At 38.2% G+C, this 14,377-nt stretch overlaps 1 protein-coding gene across 1 annotated transcript in view; it reads left to right on the plus strand.

Annotated features, from left to right (window-relative positions):
• The window catches only part of HMCN1 (hemicentin 1), a 552,382-nt gene that overhangs the window by 361,937 nt on the left and 176,068 nt on the right, over nt 1-14,377 (plus strand). Inside the window, exons 42-46 of the mRNA XM_004013873.6 lie at nt 1,567-1,663; nt 8,941-9,063; nt 9,781-9,942; nt 12,080-12,361; nt 14,025-14,192. Of these exons, the coding sequence (XP_004013922.3) occupies nt 1,567-1,663; nt 8,941-9,063; nt 9,781-9,942; nt 12,080-12,361; nt 14,025-14,192 (832 nt within the window). The remainder of the gene's footprint in view (nt 1-1,566; nt 1,664-8,940; nt 9,064-9,780; nt 9,943-12,079; nt 12,362-14,024; nt 14,193-14,377) is intronic.

The raw sequence follows: 14,377 nt of genomic DNA on the forward strand, positions 1-14,377 counted from the left end.
TATAACTTCAGAATCCATGCTGCTAACCACTACACCACATGGCTTCTTGATAAAAGAAAGTTTTCACTGTCAAACAGAGTCTTGAGAAGTGAATGAAAATTGTCAGCATGAAGGGAAGCTAAGAAACTTCCACAAGTAGAAGTATAAGAGAGAGTGGGAGGGAGCGTGAATGTGTGTATCAGAGGCAAGAGAATGGACTCTTTCAAAATTACAGTCCTATGATGGAGTCACTGATAGAGGAAGTAAGATAAGTCAGTTGAGTTATAGAGGGAAAATAAAGGCCAAAAGTGCTGCCTTTTCTCGGAAGCAGAGCCTAGAGTTCTAGAAAGCAGCTAGAATTCTCAAACCTCAGCACTGACTGAATGATGGAGGGAGATGATTATATTAACATGAGTCCCAGCACTGCTCAGGGAGAGCTGTACTTGATTAGAAACTGTCTTAGCAATTTCAGTGAGTGGAGGAGTTCATTTCTTCAGAGCACAGATCCCAGTGGAGTTGGGAAGCCAGGAGAGAGGGAATGAAGAAATCCTGGGATCTACTGAATCTCCACCAACAAGGCCACCCAGGCACCCTGGAATGTATGGGTCCAGAGGAAGGGATGTAGGGAGAAGACTTCTTGGAAATGAGAACTAGTGAAGACTAAATACTTTCAGTGATAACTGCAACTCCAATGATTCACCCTCGTTTGAATATTCTAGCAATTGATTTCAAAGTTAGCTGTCAATTACATATTATTGTTATACCTCTTATAGTATCTTATATTATTTACACCTTGTTTATCATTAAACTCTTTTTTATATTCACATGCTTTATATTATCAGCTAGATTGCAAACTCAAGGCAGAAACCATATATTACACTATATTTCTTAGTATCTTCTATCTGTAGTACCTAGTACAAGATTCTCAATAACTGCTGAAAGGTCTGTGAATAAATGATGGATAAGTATTCATGTATGTTGCAGATAAATCTATGGAAAATATTTACTGATATTCAGTTATCTACCAAGCACCAAACTTGGTACTAGGAGTTTAAGGCTAATTGAGTATAATGGTTGACTTGAAGGAGCTTTTAAACGTCATATAGAAGAAAGCAATAGAGTAAGGTTGTTATTTTACTGAAGAGTGTCTTGGACATTAAAAAATTATATATTTAAAGCCATAAATAACTCATTCAAAGGTTAATTGTGGGGTTTTTTTTGGTGCTATTTTATCTTAATCATATTTAAAAGACCTTTCTAAACCTTCAACCACTAAAGTTAACGAGATTAAAACAAGGTATGATGTAAGTGATAATTGTTGAATCTTGATAAGTATTGAATGTGGGTAATGAGCATATAGCTATCAATTTTATTGGATTTGCCAAAAAGTTCATTTGAGTTTTTCATAACATCTTAAGTAAAAAACAGACCAAACTTTTTGGCTAACCCAGTACTATTTTCTCAACTTTTTATGTTTGAAAACCTTCAGAACAAATGAAAAACCAGAGATCACAAACAACATTAATATAAAACCCCAATTAATTACAAAATATAAACTGTGGTTTCAAAGCATGATTTTGGTTTTAGATTGAAGATGCTCAGGTTCAAGATAGTGGTCGCTACACTTGTGAAGCCACAAATGTTGCAGGAAAAACTGAGAAGAACTATAATGTCAACATTTGGGGTAAGTGAGATCAACCCTTAAATGATTCAGCTTGTGGTCTGACCTTTCATTGTTTGTATCAGTTCTTAAACTGACAACCACATAAATAATACATAGATGATATTAATTAATATGTTTAAATGATGCTGAGCTGTCCTGAATATCAGCTTACATACTTAATTCAAGGGCAACTAAATAGATTTCCTGAACCTAAGTATGTAGATCACTGTAACTTTGATGTTCTCCTCTCCTGACTGATTAACATGCCCTCTAGCTTCTAGAGCCAGGATATGCTAATGATTGAGCATTCTTCATGAGCAGAGAGCATGTTGGTTAATTGAAAATGTCAGAAGGTCAAATTATGTGAATTTAGCCTCTGAGAAAGACAAAGAGCATGTGCAGTTGGGGAGGGAGATGAGGTTACTCTGCTGACGAGTGTGAAATGCTGTACTCACTTGAAGTCTTAATAAATTAGTAAGATAATTTGTTTGTTACTAAGATAGTTTTTAGGAATAATTGCAACTTTTATGTTAGCTGTGGTTGTCTGCCAGTTGTTAAAAAGTGTTCCCGTTTCCCAAATAATCAACTTTTAAGTACTTGTTTACATTCATTTATAACATACTAAGCACTATTAATTTTGATTATATTTGTTTAAACATTTTAATTATTGAGGTAATGACATGAAATATAACTTTGATTATAAAAGTAAATTAAAAACCACATTTTAAAATAAAAATAAGTAGAGAAAGTAATCTGATTCCAATGGAGAACAACTATTGTTTAAAAGTATGCATTTACTTAGAGAATAACTTAATTATAAATCGTAATTATCATTTTAAAAATCTTGAAAATTATGAGAAGTGTAATCATTTATCCTATAAAGGAATCAATTTACTTTTAAATACTAAAATTTATGATGTACTAAATTTATATTTATTACATATTAGTTACATACTGGGCTTCCTAGGTGGCTCAGTGGTAAATAATCCACCTGCCAAACAGGAGACGCAGGATCAATCCCAGTGTCAGGAAGATCCTCTGGAGGGGAAATGGCAACCCATTCCAGTATTCTTGACTGGGAAATTCCATGGACAGAGAAGCCTGGCGGGCTATAATTCATGGGGTTGCAAAAGAGTCGGACACAACTTAGTGTCTAAACAACAAGTTACATATTATTAACTTCTCTTCCTACTTCTTTCCATCCTTTTTCTCCCTCTATGTTTCCTTTCCTTCCCTTCTCTTATTTCTCTCAAGTGGGAAAAATATTCATATACGTCCCAAAAGGGACAAGACACTGCTAAGTGTTATCAAGTAAAGGTTGAAAAAAGAAGTGAAAAGGAAAATTTTGGAGTGATGATCAATTAGAAAGTGAGGTGAAGAATTCACTTTTAAAAAATTGTGCAACAAAATATAATTTTATTTTTAGTTCTTTATATTTCTTTCTTTTTTTTTTTTAGGTTTTTATTTTTAAAATTTTAAAATCTTTAATTCTTACATGCATTCCCAAACATGAACCCCCCTCCCACCTCCCTCCCCATAACATCTTTCTGGGTCATCCCCATGCACCAGCCCCAAGCATGCTGCATCCTGCGTCAGACATAGACTGGCGATTCGATTCACATGATAGCATACATGTTAGAATGTCATTCTCCCAAATCATCCCACCCTCTCCCTCTCCCTCTGAGTCCAAAAAGTCCGTTATACACATCTGTGTCTCTTTCCCTGTCTTGCATATAGGGTCGTCATTGCCATTTAGTTCTTTATATTTCTAAAGTTTACTTTATTGAAATACAGTTGATTTATCAGTCGGTTCAGTTCAGTCACTCAGTCGTGTCCGACTCATGGCGACCCCATGGACTGCAGCATGCCAGGCCTGTCTGTCCATCACCAACTCCTGGAGTTTACTCAAACTCATGTCCATTGAGTCGGTGCTGCCATCCAACCATCTCATCCTCTGTCATCCCCTTCACCCCCTGCCCCCAATCCCTCCCAGCATCAGAGTCTTTTCCAATGAGTCACTTCTTCGCATCAGGTGGCCAAAGTATTGGAGCTTCAGCATCAGTCTTTGCCATGAATAGTCAGGACTGATTTCCTTTAGGATAGACTGGTTGGATCTCCTTGCAGTCCAAGGGACTCTCAAGAGTCTTCTCCAACGCCACAGTTCAAAAGCATCAATTCTTCAGTGCTCAGCTTTCTTTATGCTCCAACTCTCACGTCCATACCTGACTACTGGAAAAACCATAGCTTTGACTAGATGGACCTTTGTCAGCAAAGTAACATCTCTGCTTTTTAATATGCTGTCTAGGTTGGTCATAGCTTTTCTTCCAAGGAGCAAGCATCTTTTAATTTCATGGCTTATTGCCTAGAGAGAGTAAAAAGAATATGTATAGAAGAGTACTGTGCAGAATGACTCTCACACACCATGTAAGAAAGGAGACAGAAAAAGAAATCCCAGATGGGAAACAGTTGGAACATTTGTCAAAGAGGTAGGAATAAAACTGGGTATAACTTCTATTGCGGAAACCCAGGACAGTGTTGTTCCCAGAAGAAGAATGCAAACAGGAAATAGGTTGGACATGTATATATGAATGGGTAAATGAATGCATAATGGCACGCACTGCAGAGAAGTCCAATGAGACATAAACTACAAAGTGTACTTAAGAGATGAGTAGACCTGTGCCTCTTAGAGAGGAAAGCAGTAGACCTAAGAATGAATGATAAAGGAAAGTTGAGACTTTAAGACTGGATTCACTCAATGATTACTTATGGTGTGGCTCTGTGATCTGGGCACTATGCCATGTGTAAGCATAGGTAGGTTCATCAGAAGGACAGTGACACTGGTCACACAGAACTTAGGGTCTGCTGGTGTAGAAACACCTTTCAGAAGATTGTTAAAATTGTCTCCTAAGAGTTATCACAGGAGATTTTTTGGGAAGACATAGCAGGGGGCTGGTGACATCTAACTGAGGTTTTAAGGATGAGTAGGTGTTAGCTCTCTGAAGATGAACATTGTCTGTATTCAACGAATGAAACAGCATTCACTATGGAGCGTAGTGTGGCTCAGAGGAGAATAAGAAGGTATAATATTAGGTAGGAAAGATTAAAAGGGGCATATAGAAGAGAAACTCTAAAATCAATTTTTAAAGTATGGATTTGATTCTCAAGGTGATACATCACCACTAATGGGATTCAAAGGAGGACTGAGGCATTCAGATTTATATTTTAAGAAGAAAGCCAGTAAACTAGTTTTTTAGTATTAAATTAATGAAGTTTTTAAGAAATTGAATTAATAGAATTGGTTGATTACATTGAGAGGTATGGAAACTGGAAAGGGTAAAAGATGGATGTTGGTTTGGGCTGATCAGCTGGGCTGTGTGGACAGTAACGTCCTCCCCTTGGAGAGGGAACAAAGGTTCAGTTTAGGACAAGTTGAGTTTGAGAATCCCTCTAAGGCACCCACATTGAGATATTAAGTAGACAGATATAAAGATGGTCAGCATCATTGATTATTAGACAAATGCATATTAAAACTATTAAGGAGATATCACCTCACACCAGTCAGAATGGCCATCAACAGAAAATCTACAAATAAATGCTGGAGAGGGTGTGGGGAAAAGGCACCCCTCCTACATTGTTGATGGGAATGTAAACTCGTGCAGCCTCTATGGAAGACAGTACAGAGGTTCCTTAAAAAACTAAAAATAGAGCTCCCATCTGATCCAGCAATCCTCCATCTGGGCATATAACTGGAGAAAAATGTGGCTCAAAAGGATACATGCTTACAAGTGTTCATAGCAGCACTATTTACAATAACCAAGACACAGAAGCAACTTAAATGTCCATTGACAGATGAGTGGATAAAGAAGTAGTAGTACGTGTATACAATGGAGTGTTGCTCAGCCATTTAAAAGAATGAAATAATGCCATTTGCAGCAACATGGATGGACCTGGTGAACTTATTTACAAAACAAAGACAGACTTAGAGAATGAATTTATGGTTACCAGGGGGAAGTGGGGTGCAAAGGGTAGATTTGGAGTTTGGGATTGACATGTACACACTGCTATATTTAAAACAGAACAAATTTGGAAAACTCAGCAGTGGCTACAGGACTGGAAAAGGTCAGTTTTCATTCCAGTCCCAAAGAAAAGCAATGCCAAAGAATGCTCAAACTACCACACAATTGCACTCATCTCACACGATAGTAAAGGAATGCTTAAAATTCTCAAAGCCAGGCTTCAGCAATACGTGAACCGTGAATTTCCTGACGTTCAAGCTGGTTTTCGAAAAGGCAGAGGAACCAGAGATCAAATTGCCAACATCCGCTGGATCATGGAAAAAGCAAGAGAGTTCCAGAAAAACATCTATTTCTGCTTTATTGACTATGCCAAAGCCTTTGACTGTGTGGATCACAATAAACTGGAAAATTCTGAGAGAGATGGGAATACCAGACCACCTGACTTGCCTCTTGAGAAACCTATATGCAGATCAGGAAGCAACAGTTAGAACTGGACATGGAATAACAGACTGGTTCCAAATAGGACAAGGAGTACATCAAGGCTGTATATTGTCACCCTGCTTATTTAACTTATATGCAGAGTACATCAGGAGAAACACTGGGCTGGAGGAAGCACAAGCTGGAATCAAGATTGCCAGGAGAAATATCAATAATCTCAGATATGCAGATGATACCACTCTTATGGCAGAATATGAAGAGGAACTAAAGAGCCTCTTGATGAAAGTGAAAGAGAGAGTGAAAAAGTTGGCTTAAAGCTCAACATTCAGAAAACAAAGATCATGGCATCTGGTCCCATCACTTCATAGCAAATAGATGGGGAAATAGTGGAAACAGTGTCACACTTTATTTTTCTGGGCTCCAAAATCACTGCAGATGGTGATTGCAGCCATGAAATTAAAAGATGCTTACTCCTTGGAAGGAAAGTTATGACCAACCTAGACAACACACTAAAAGGCAGAGACATTACTTTGCCAACAAGTCCATCTAGTCAAGGCTATGGTTTTTCCAGTGGTCACGTATAGATGTAAGAGTTGGACTATAAAGAAAGCTGAGTGGTGAAGAATTGATGCTTTTGAACTGTGGTGTTGGAGAAGACTCTTGAGAGTCCCTTGGACTGCAAGGAGATCCAACCAGTCCATCCTAAAGGAGATCAGTCCTGAGTATTCATTGGAAGGACTGATGCTGAAGCTGAAACTCCAATCCTTTGGCCACCTGATGCGAAGAGATGACTCATTTGAAAAGACCCTGATGCTGAGAAAGATTGAGTGCAGGAGGAGAAGAGGATGACAGAGGATGAAATGGTTGGATGGCATCCCCGACTCAATGGCCATGGGTTTGGGTAGACTCTGGGAGTTGGTGATGGACAGGGAGGCCTGGCGTGCTGCGGTTTATGGGGTCGCAAAGAGTCAGACACGACTGAATGACTGAACTGAACTGAACTGGATTGACCTGGAGATTATCATACTAAGTAAAGTAAGTCAGACAGAGAAAGACAAGTATCACGTGATATTCTTTGTATGTGGAATCTAAAAAATGATACAAATGAATTATTTATAAAACAGAAACAGACTTAGAGAATGAATTTATGGTTACCAGGGGGAAGTGGGGTGCAAAGGGTAGATTTGGAGTTTGGGATTGACATGTACACACTGCTATATTTTAAATAGGTAACCAATAAGGATCTACTGATAAATTAATTTGTAAAATTGAGTCAGATATAAAAGTTCAGATCTCAGACACTATCTGCATTACAGATACATGTTTGCAAATATTTGTATTAATGTAAGTGATACTCACTCATGGGAATGAGGGGAATTTGATTTGGAGGTCATGGATTTATAGTTGGTGGCCATCTGTGTAGCTGTCATTTTCTTCTGTAGATACTTCATGTGTGGTATAGGTTATGACAGAGTATAGGATTTATCTTAAGAAATGGTATTGCCAAGTAGGAAACACAATAGTGTGGGGCAGTTGCGAATACTGGCAGAAGACTAGTTGAAATTATTGAACATAAAATCAAAGCTGGATAGTGAAGTCAGTAATAAAAGAGTAGATAGTAGATTGGGCGGCTTCTGAAAGGTTTAAAGACTTGCCATTCAGCTAGGTCATTGAATTGAGAGTTGGGAATACTTGAAGTGAAGGAGCTGGAAGGATAGGATGTGACCTATATTTATAAATTAATAGGAGAAATGTTCTAGATGGTGAAAAGTGTATGGCTTTTGATGGAGAAAGTGATGAGCAGATCAAGACACTGAGTAGTCAGATGTTTAGACGTGGCAGTTGAGTTTATACAGAATGATGACAGGTCGTCAGTGTGAAGAGAAGGGATGGAAACAAGTACCAAATTGTTCAGTGAAGGAAAAAGAATGACAGGTTCACAGAGAGTGAAGAGAAAGAGAAAGGGAAGTAAATGGATGATATGAGCCTCAAAGGAATAGAGAGTTTCATGGAGGTGGTTTAACAATGGCTGGAAGCAGCCAGAACAGCGTCCAAGGGGAGAATTTGGCCAGCAAATGCAGGCTCAGCCTCTTAGAGAAAAGTTTGGGTAGTCGATTCACTTTGAATGTTCCAAGAAGAGGCTGTAGGCCAGTGGGGAGACAGATTGTGCAACCTAGGATTGGTAACATATCTGTTTCTTAGATCAAATTTCTCACCTCTGTTTTTTATTGTTTAGTTGCTAAGCCGTGTCTAACTCTTGCGACCCTATGGACTGTAGCCCACCAGCCTCCTCTGTCCATGGGATTTCCCAGGCAAGAATACTGTTGTGGGTTGCCATTTCCTTTTCCAGGGAGTCTTTTCTACCCAGAGATCGAAACCATATCTCCTGCTCGGCAAGCAGATTCTTTACCACTGAGCCACCTGGGAAGCTTGGCCTCTGTTCTTTACTTTATGTTGTGTGCCTGATGTTTTTGGATTCTGTTCAGCATCTGAGATATCAAAGCTCACAGGTGCAATTGGCTGGGTTAAGTTTAAACTTAATAGAAGTCTTCATTTTTCAAATGTAACGTGTCTAAATATTCATAATATACTATATCATCTTTTTATGTCGCTCTGAGTATTTTGATAATTAAATGTCTGTGAAAATGGGAAATCTGCTATTATATATTCATTTTGTATCTTACAATTGGCTTTTAATGTGGTGTTGATATGTCAGCTTCAGGTGCTAGATTATTTCTCCATTTCTTTTGAGTGAGAACCTTTTTTTTATCATGCAAAGCATTAGGGAAATTTTATAATTGTTCTTAAAATAGTGTTTTTCCTTTTTTAAAAAAAATCTTTCAGTACCACCAAATATTTCTGGTTCTGATGAAGTTGCTCAGCTTACAGTCATTGAAGGACACCTCATTAGTCTATTGTGTGAATCAAGTGGTATTCCTCCCCCAAATCTCCTTTGGAAGAAGAAAGGTTAGTTTTCATCTTTTGACATTTATTTAATTAAGTATAAATATTAAATAAATTCATGTTTAATTTGAAAAATATGCCAACTTATTAATAAACTCATTTGAAGTTTGCATACTAAAATATTACACAGCATACTTGTTTTATGCTAAATGTGCCAGATGGGATGTGAAAATCTTCAGATTTGAGACTACTCCCAAGAAGAAATTAATTTAAAGGGCAGCTATACTGATAACAAATCCACCATTCAATTAACTATTTTTTGCTTCTTTAAAATAGGTTTAAAAATAATCTTCTAAAGTAAGCATTTTTTGGTCTATGTGACAGTTTTGTAATGTATGTTAAGTTGAATTCTGAAGATCAACAGATTTTCAGTTATTCATCAACAAATATGTCTCCTTTAAGTACCAAATCTTCTAAATTTTTAGCTGATTTAAGAAATAATTTTTGTTTTACTTAGAGATTTTTTAAAATTTATTTTACAAAGTATGTTTTCTTTAAACACAATATTGATTGAAAGAAAAGTTTGCAGAAGATAGCCTTCTCTTCCTCCTCTTCTTTCTCTTCCTCTTCTTCCGTTTTGCATAGATTATTATACAGTACCCTCTGCCTCTTGAGTATGTGAACAGGAAGTAAATAAATATGTATTTGTTCTCATTAGAAGTATATACACAAATACCTTATATGTTTGTTTCACATTCTGCCACTTGGTTTTTCTTGCAGGCTCCGCAGTGCTGGCTGATTCTGCAGGGCGAGTCAGAATTTTATCTGGAGGCAGGCAGTTGCAGATTTCAATTGCAGAAAAATCTGATGCAGGGCTCTATTCATGTATGGCATCGAATGTTGCTGGGACTGCAAAGAAAGACTACAGTCTGCAAGTTTACAGTAAGTTATTGATTAGCCAGGCTTTGGCACAATTAAAAAAAAAAAAACAACTTTTCCATCCTTCTCTTTTACTTTTTCTTTATATCTTTAAGATTCGTAGTATAGTTATATAGCTGGCTCTCCTTGGCCCTCCTTATCCATAAATTCCACATCCGTGGATTCAACCAACTGCATATCAAAAGTATTTTTTTCAATGTCCAAAAAGTTAAAAAAAAAAAAAAAGCAAAACTTGAGTTTTTCTGGGCATCAGGCAACTATTTGCATACCATTTACATTGTATTCACAACTATTTACATATCATTATGAGGTATATTAATCTCGTGATGATTTAAAGTGTAACAGAGGATGTTCAAAGGTTATATGTAAATACTGTGCCATTTTCTATATAATGGATTTGAACATCCTCAGATTTTGGTATCTGAGTCAGATCCTGGAACCAGTCCCCTCTGGATACGCAGGGATAGCTATACCTTTCATGAGACCCACAAGTTTAAATTGTGTTGACATAACAAGAGAGCAGTTATTTATTTCTAGCTAGCACTTATTCAGTTATACAGCTGTCCATTCTGCATCAACTTCCTGATGGCAGACTCATAGTGTGGCTATAATTTGTTGGGGCAGTATGGTAGACATGAAATGGGGAGAATGGCATTTTATCATTGGGTATAGTTACAGTATGTAAAAATATCCCTTTTTTGTTTGTTTGTTTAACTTAAACTTTTATTTTGTATTGGGGTATAGCTGATTAACAAAGTTGTGATAGTTTTAGGTGAACAGTGAAGGGACTCAGCCCTACATATACATGTATCCATTCTCCCCCAAATTCCCCCAGATATCCCATTTTAAAGATTATTTAATTTATGTAAAATTTTAAAGTATTTAAAATATTTACATTACCTCATTTAATCTCTACATGAACTATGATATGAGACAAAAATATGGCCTCCCTTTTATATCAGTGATGTCATGACTAGCTGAGGTCATATGACGTGTGTATGACAGGATTGGCACTCGAACACAGGATTACTAATATGGGTCCATTTTCCTTCCCACACACATATGTCTTTGAGTTCGTTTAATCGTCTTTCTTGGAATCAGGTTCCATTAGGTGAATTTAGCTGTAAGGTTACAGAATCTCTGGCCATCAGTGGCTTAAACAAATAGAGAGTTAGTTTCTGACATAATGAGAAGGTGAGGTTGGCAGTCGCTGGAGCTGGTCAGCATCTTACTTTTAGCAGGACAGGACAGGAGATCTAGGATTCTCCTGGTCCTTCTTTTGTGATCTCCAGATTCTGGTTTCTGTATTTGTAGTGACAAGTCCACATTGAGGGCAAAAAGAAGGGGAAGGGATGTTATCTTTCTCTTGTAGCAGGAGAGCAAAAAATTTCACAAATCTGCCCCCTCCCTTTACCCCTGCCAGCAGACCTCTATGCAGATTTTTTGGGTCTACAGTTATTCATTCAGTCACCACAATTTCTGAAGATGGAGAAACAGTCTCAGTTTTCCTAACTCCGCTAGTGGGCGGAAGAAAGGAATTGGTAATGGACTTTGGGTCATGAACTAGATTATCATATACATTTTAAATTAGTATTAGGAAGACTTACATAGGCTAGAGCTACAAGTGATGATAGTTCAAATATTTGTATAATGTCTCCAAAGCAGGAAAAGTAGCTAATGCAGCTTGCTTTCCTTACTCTACTGAGTTTAGGTATGAACCCATTTAGAAACATTGGAGAAGAATGCCACCTCTCAATATGGCGATGCCATGACTATTAGTCCTAGGTCTTTGCTTTGCAGTTAATTTTTTGACATCAAAAATGAATTTAACTTTGCCTGATGAAAATTCTTATATAAGACTTGGACTTCCCAGGTGGTGCAAGATAAAGAGTCTGCCTGCCAATGCAGGAGATGCAAGAGATGTGGGTTTGATCCCTGGATCGGGGAGATCCCCTGGAGAAGGAAATGGCAACCCACTCCAGTATTCTTGCCTGGAAAATTCCATGGACAGAGGAGTCTGGCGGGCTACAGTCCATGAGGTCAAAAAGAGTCGGACACGACTGAGCACAGCCCATACATCTGTCCTATGCCTCATCTGAGGCAGATATTTCCTATTTCTTTTCTTTTTTTCCTTCCGCAGCTCGACCAACTATATCCAACAGTGGTAGCCACCCTACTGAAGTCATTGTAACTCGAGGAAAGAGCGTTTCCTTGGAGTGTGAGGTGGAAGGTATTCCTCAGCCAGCAGTGACCTGGATGAAAGATGGCCGCCCCTTGACAAAGGGAAGAGGAATGGAAATAATGGGTGAAGGTCGTGGTGTGCAGCTGAAGAACGTTCATGTGTCGGACACAGGCCGTTATGTGTGTGTTGCTATGAATATAGCAGGAATGACTGACAGAAAATATGACTTAAGTGTACACAGTAAGTATAAAGAGGCTCCTTAAGTCTGTTAACTGGCTAATATAACCTACAGCCTCCTGGATGGGAGATAGAGACCTCAGGTGTTGAGTGTTCTATTTATAGTCTATTATTTTCTACTCTTTGGAAAAGACCCTGATGCTGGGAATGATTGAGGGCAGGAGGAGAAAGGGGCAACAGAGGATGAGATGGCTGGATGACACGATCAACTCAATGGACATGAGTTTGAGCAAATTCCAGGAGATAGGGAAGGGACAAGGAAGCCTGGCATACTGCGTTCCTTGGGATTGCAAAGAGTTGGACACGACTTAGTGACTGAACAGCAACAATTTTCTACACACATACCACTTCTTTAGATCAGTCTCATCACTTATCATGCTATGCCTGATAGCATGATAACCTCCCTTTTCTTATTTTGCTGAAATAAGCATATATTGGATATTCTTTTAGAAAAGCACACTGTCGCTAATTATCTTCTTCAAATACTTTTGATCCAATGCCATCCCAAGTAATATTCCTTGATTCTGTGTTTTCCACATTAGCTGACTTGATAAGTGTAACCCTAGATTCCTTATAGCTTACTGACTCAGCTTCAGTTGGGCATAAGTTATATTGAAATCAGGTTTAAAATTCTAAATAATGAGCATAAATGTCAGTAGGAATGGATCAGACACACATATACTTCTGTTTGTGTATGACACCTATTTGTATGCATATAATTTGAGTTGGAGTTTTTAAATCTATAGAATCAATGGTAAATCTAATAGACTTAGTTTTGTGACTCAGTTCCAGTTAGAACATCCACAAAGTCCAGTATAGTTTGCGAGCAATGTGTGAGTCGAAGCTAATGATTGAAAAGAAATCAGTCTTATATATCTTTTAGTTAGACTGTGGGCTTTTTTTTTTTCATTCTTTTTAACAGGTGCTTATTACATTACTTGAATGTTTCATACTTTATTTGATCAATCCTCTAGGAAAGAACATTTAGGTCAGATGTATTAACAAGAGTGGCTGTCATAAAATTTCCTAGGCAAGACTGCTGTTGAGAAATCAAGATCTCAGATTATGATAAGTTCCAGTTGACTCAGTGCTCTGCTTGCTTCAGTTCTGTGAGACCTTGAAAGCAGAGTACCACTGGCCCTGCTCTGCACAGAAGGAAAACATGATGGAGGGGTAACTTTCCCTGGACTACTGAGGGCCATATAGAGGCACTCAAGGCCTGTGTGTAGCCTTGTTCCCTCTCTCTTCTGGTGCTGGCTTAATTGGATTTTCATGCCAGTTCTCCTCTAACATAGCCCTTGCACTTGTCCAAGCCTGTATGGTCAATGTGACCTGCCACCCCCTCCTCAGACTATCCTGATTGTACTCTGCTCTTGGCCCAAACGTGTCTTCTCAGCCTACTTTGTGTGTTTCACATGTTTTCGTCCACAAGGCACACTTGCCTTCTAGGAGCTGGTCACTCCAGTCTTCTCTAGGCTCCTGGGTCCCCCCTCTCTGCCCCTCTTAGTTGATCTCTGACTCTCAGGCAACTCCTTCACATTTTCACTTCCAGGACTGTCATAGTCATCATCATCATCATCTCATTGTTGTCACTGTGTATTTTGCTAGTGTTGACCAGAAAATCATTTTTAATAAACTATTTAGAATTTGGTACTTTGTCTTACAGCCCCTCCAAGCATCATTGGAAACCACAGGACACCTGAAAATATAAGTGTGGTGGAAAAAAGCTCAGTGTCCCTAAATTGTGAAGCTTCAGGAATTCCCCTGCCTTCAATTACGTGGCTTAAAGATGGGTGGCCCGTCAACCTTAGCAGTTCCCTGCGAATCCTCTCAGGTATTAAAAATTCTTGTAACTTGGTGATTGATCTGGTTAGCTTCCTGTGGCCACATCTTCTCCTTAATTGCTCATATCTCCATGTTTTATTTTTTTCCTTTTTTGAGCTAACTGCTTACTATAATACCCACTGATCATATTAGAAAAAACTTTGGAATGACATCAGAAGTTATAGGACAATGGGG

This window comes from Ovis aries, chromosome 12, assembly GCF_016772045.2.
Source record: "Ovis aries strain OAR_USU_Benz2616 breed Rambouillet chromosome 12, ARS-UI_Ramb_v3.0, whole genome shotgun sequence".
Lineage (NCBI taxonomy): Eukaryota > Metazoa > Chordata > Mammalia > Artiodactyla > Bovidae > Ovis > Ovis aries.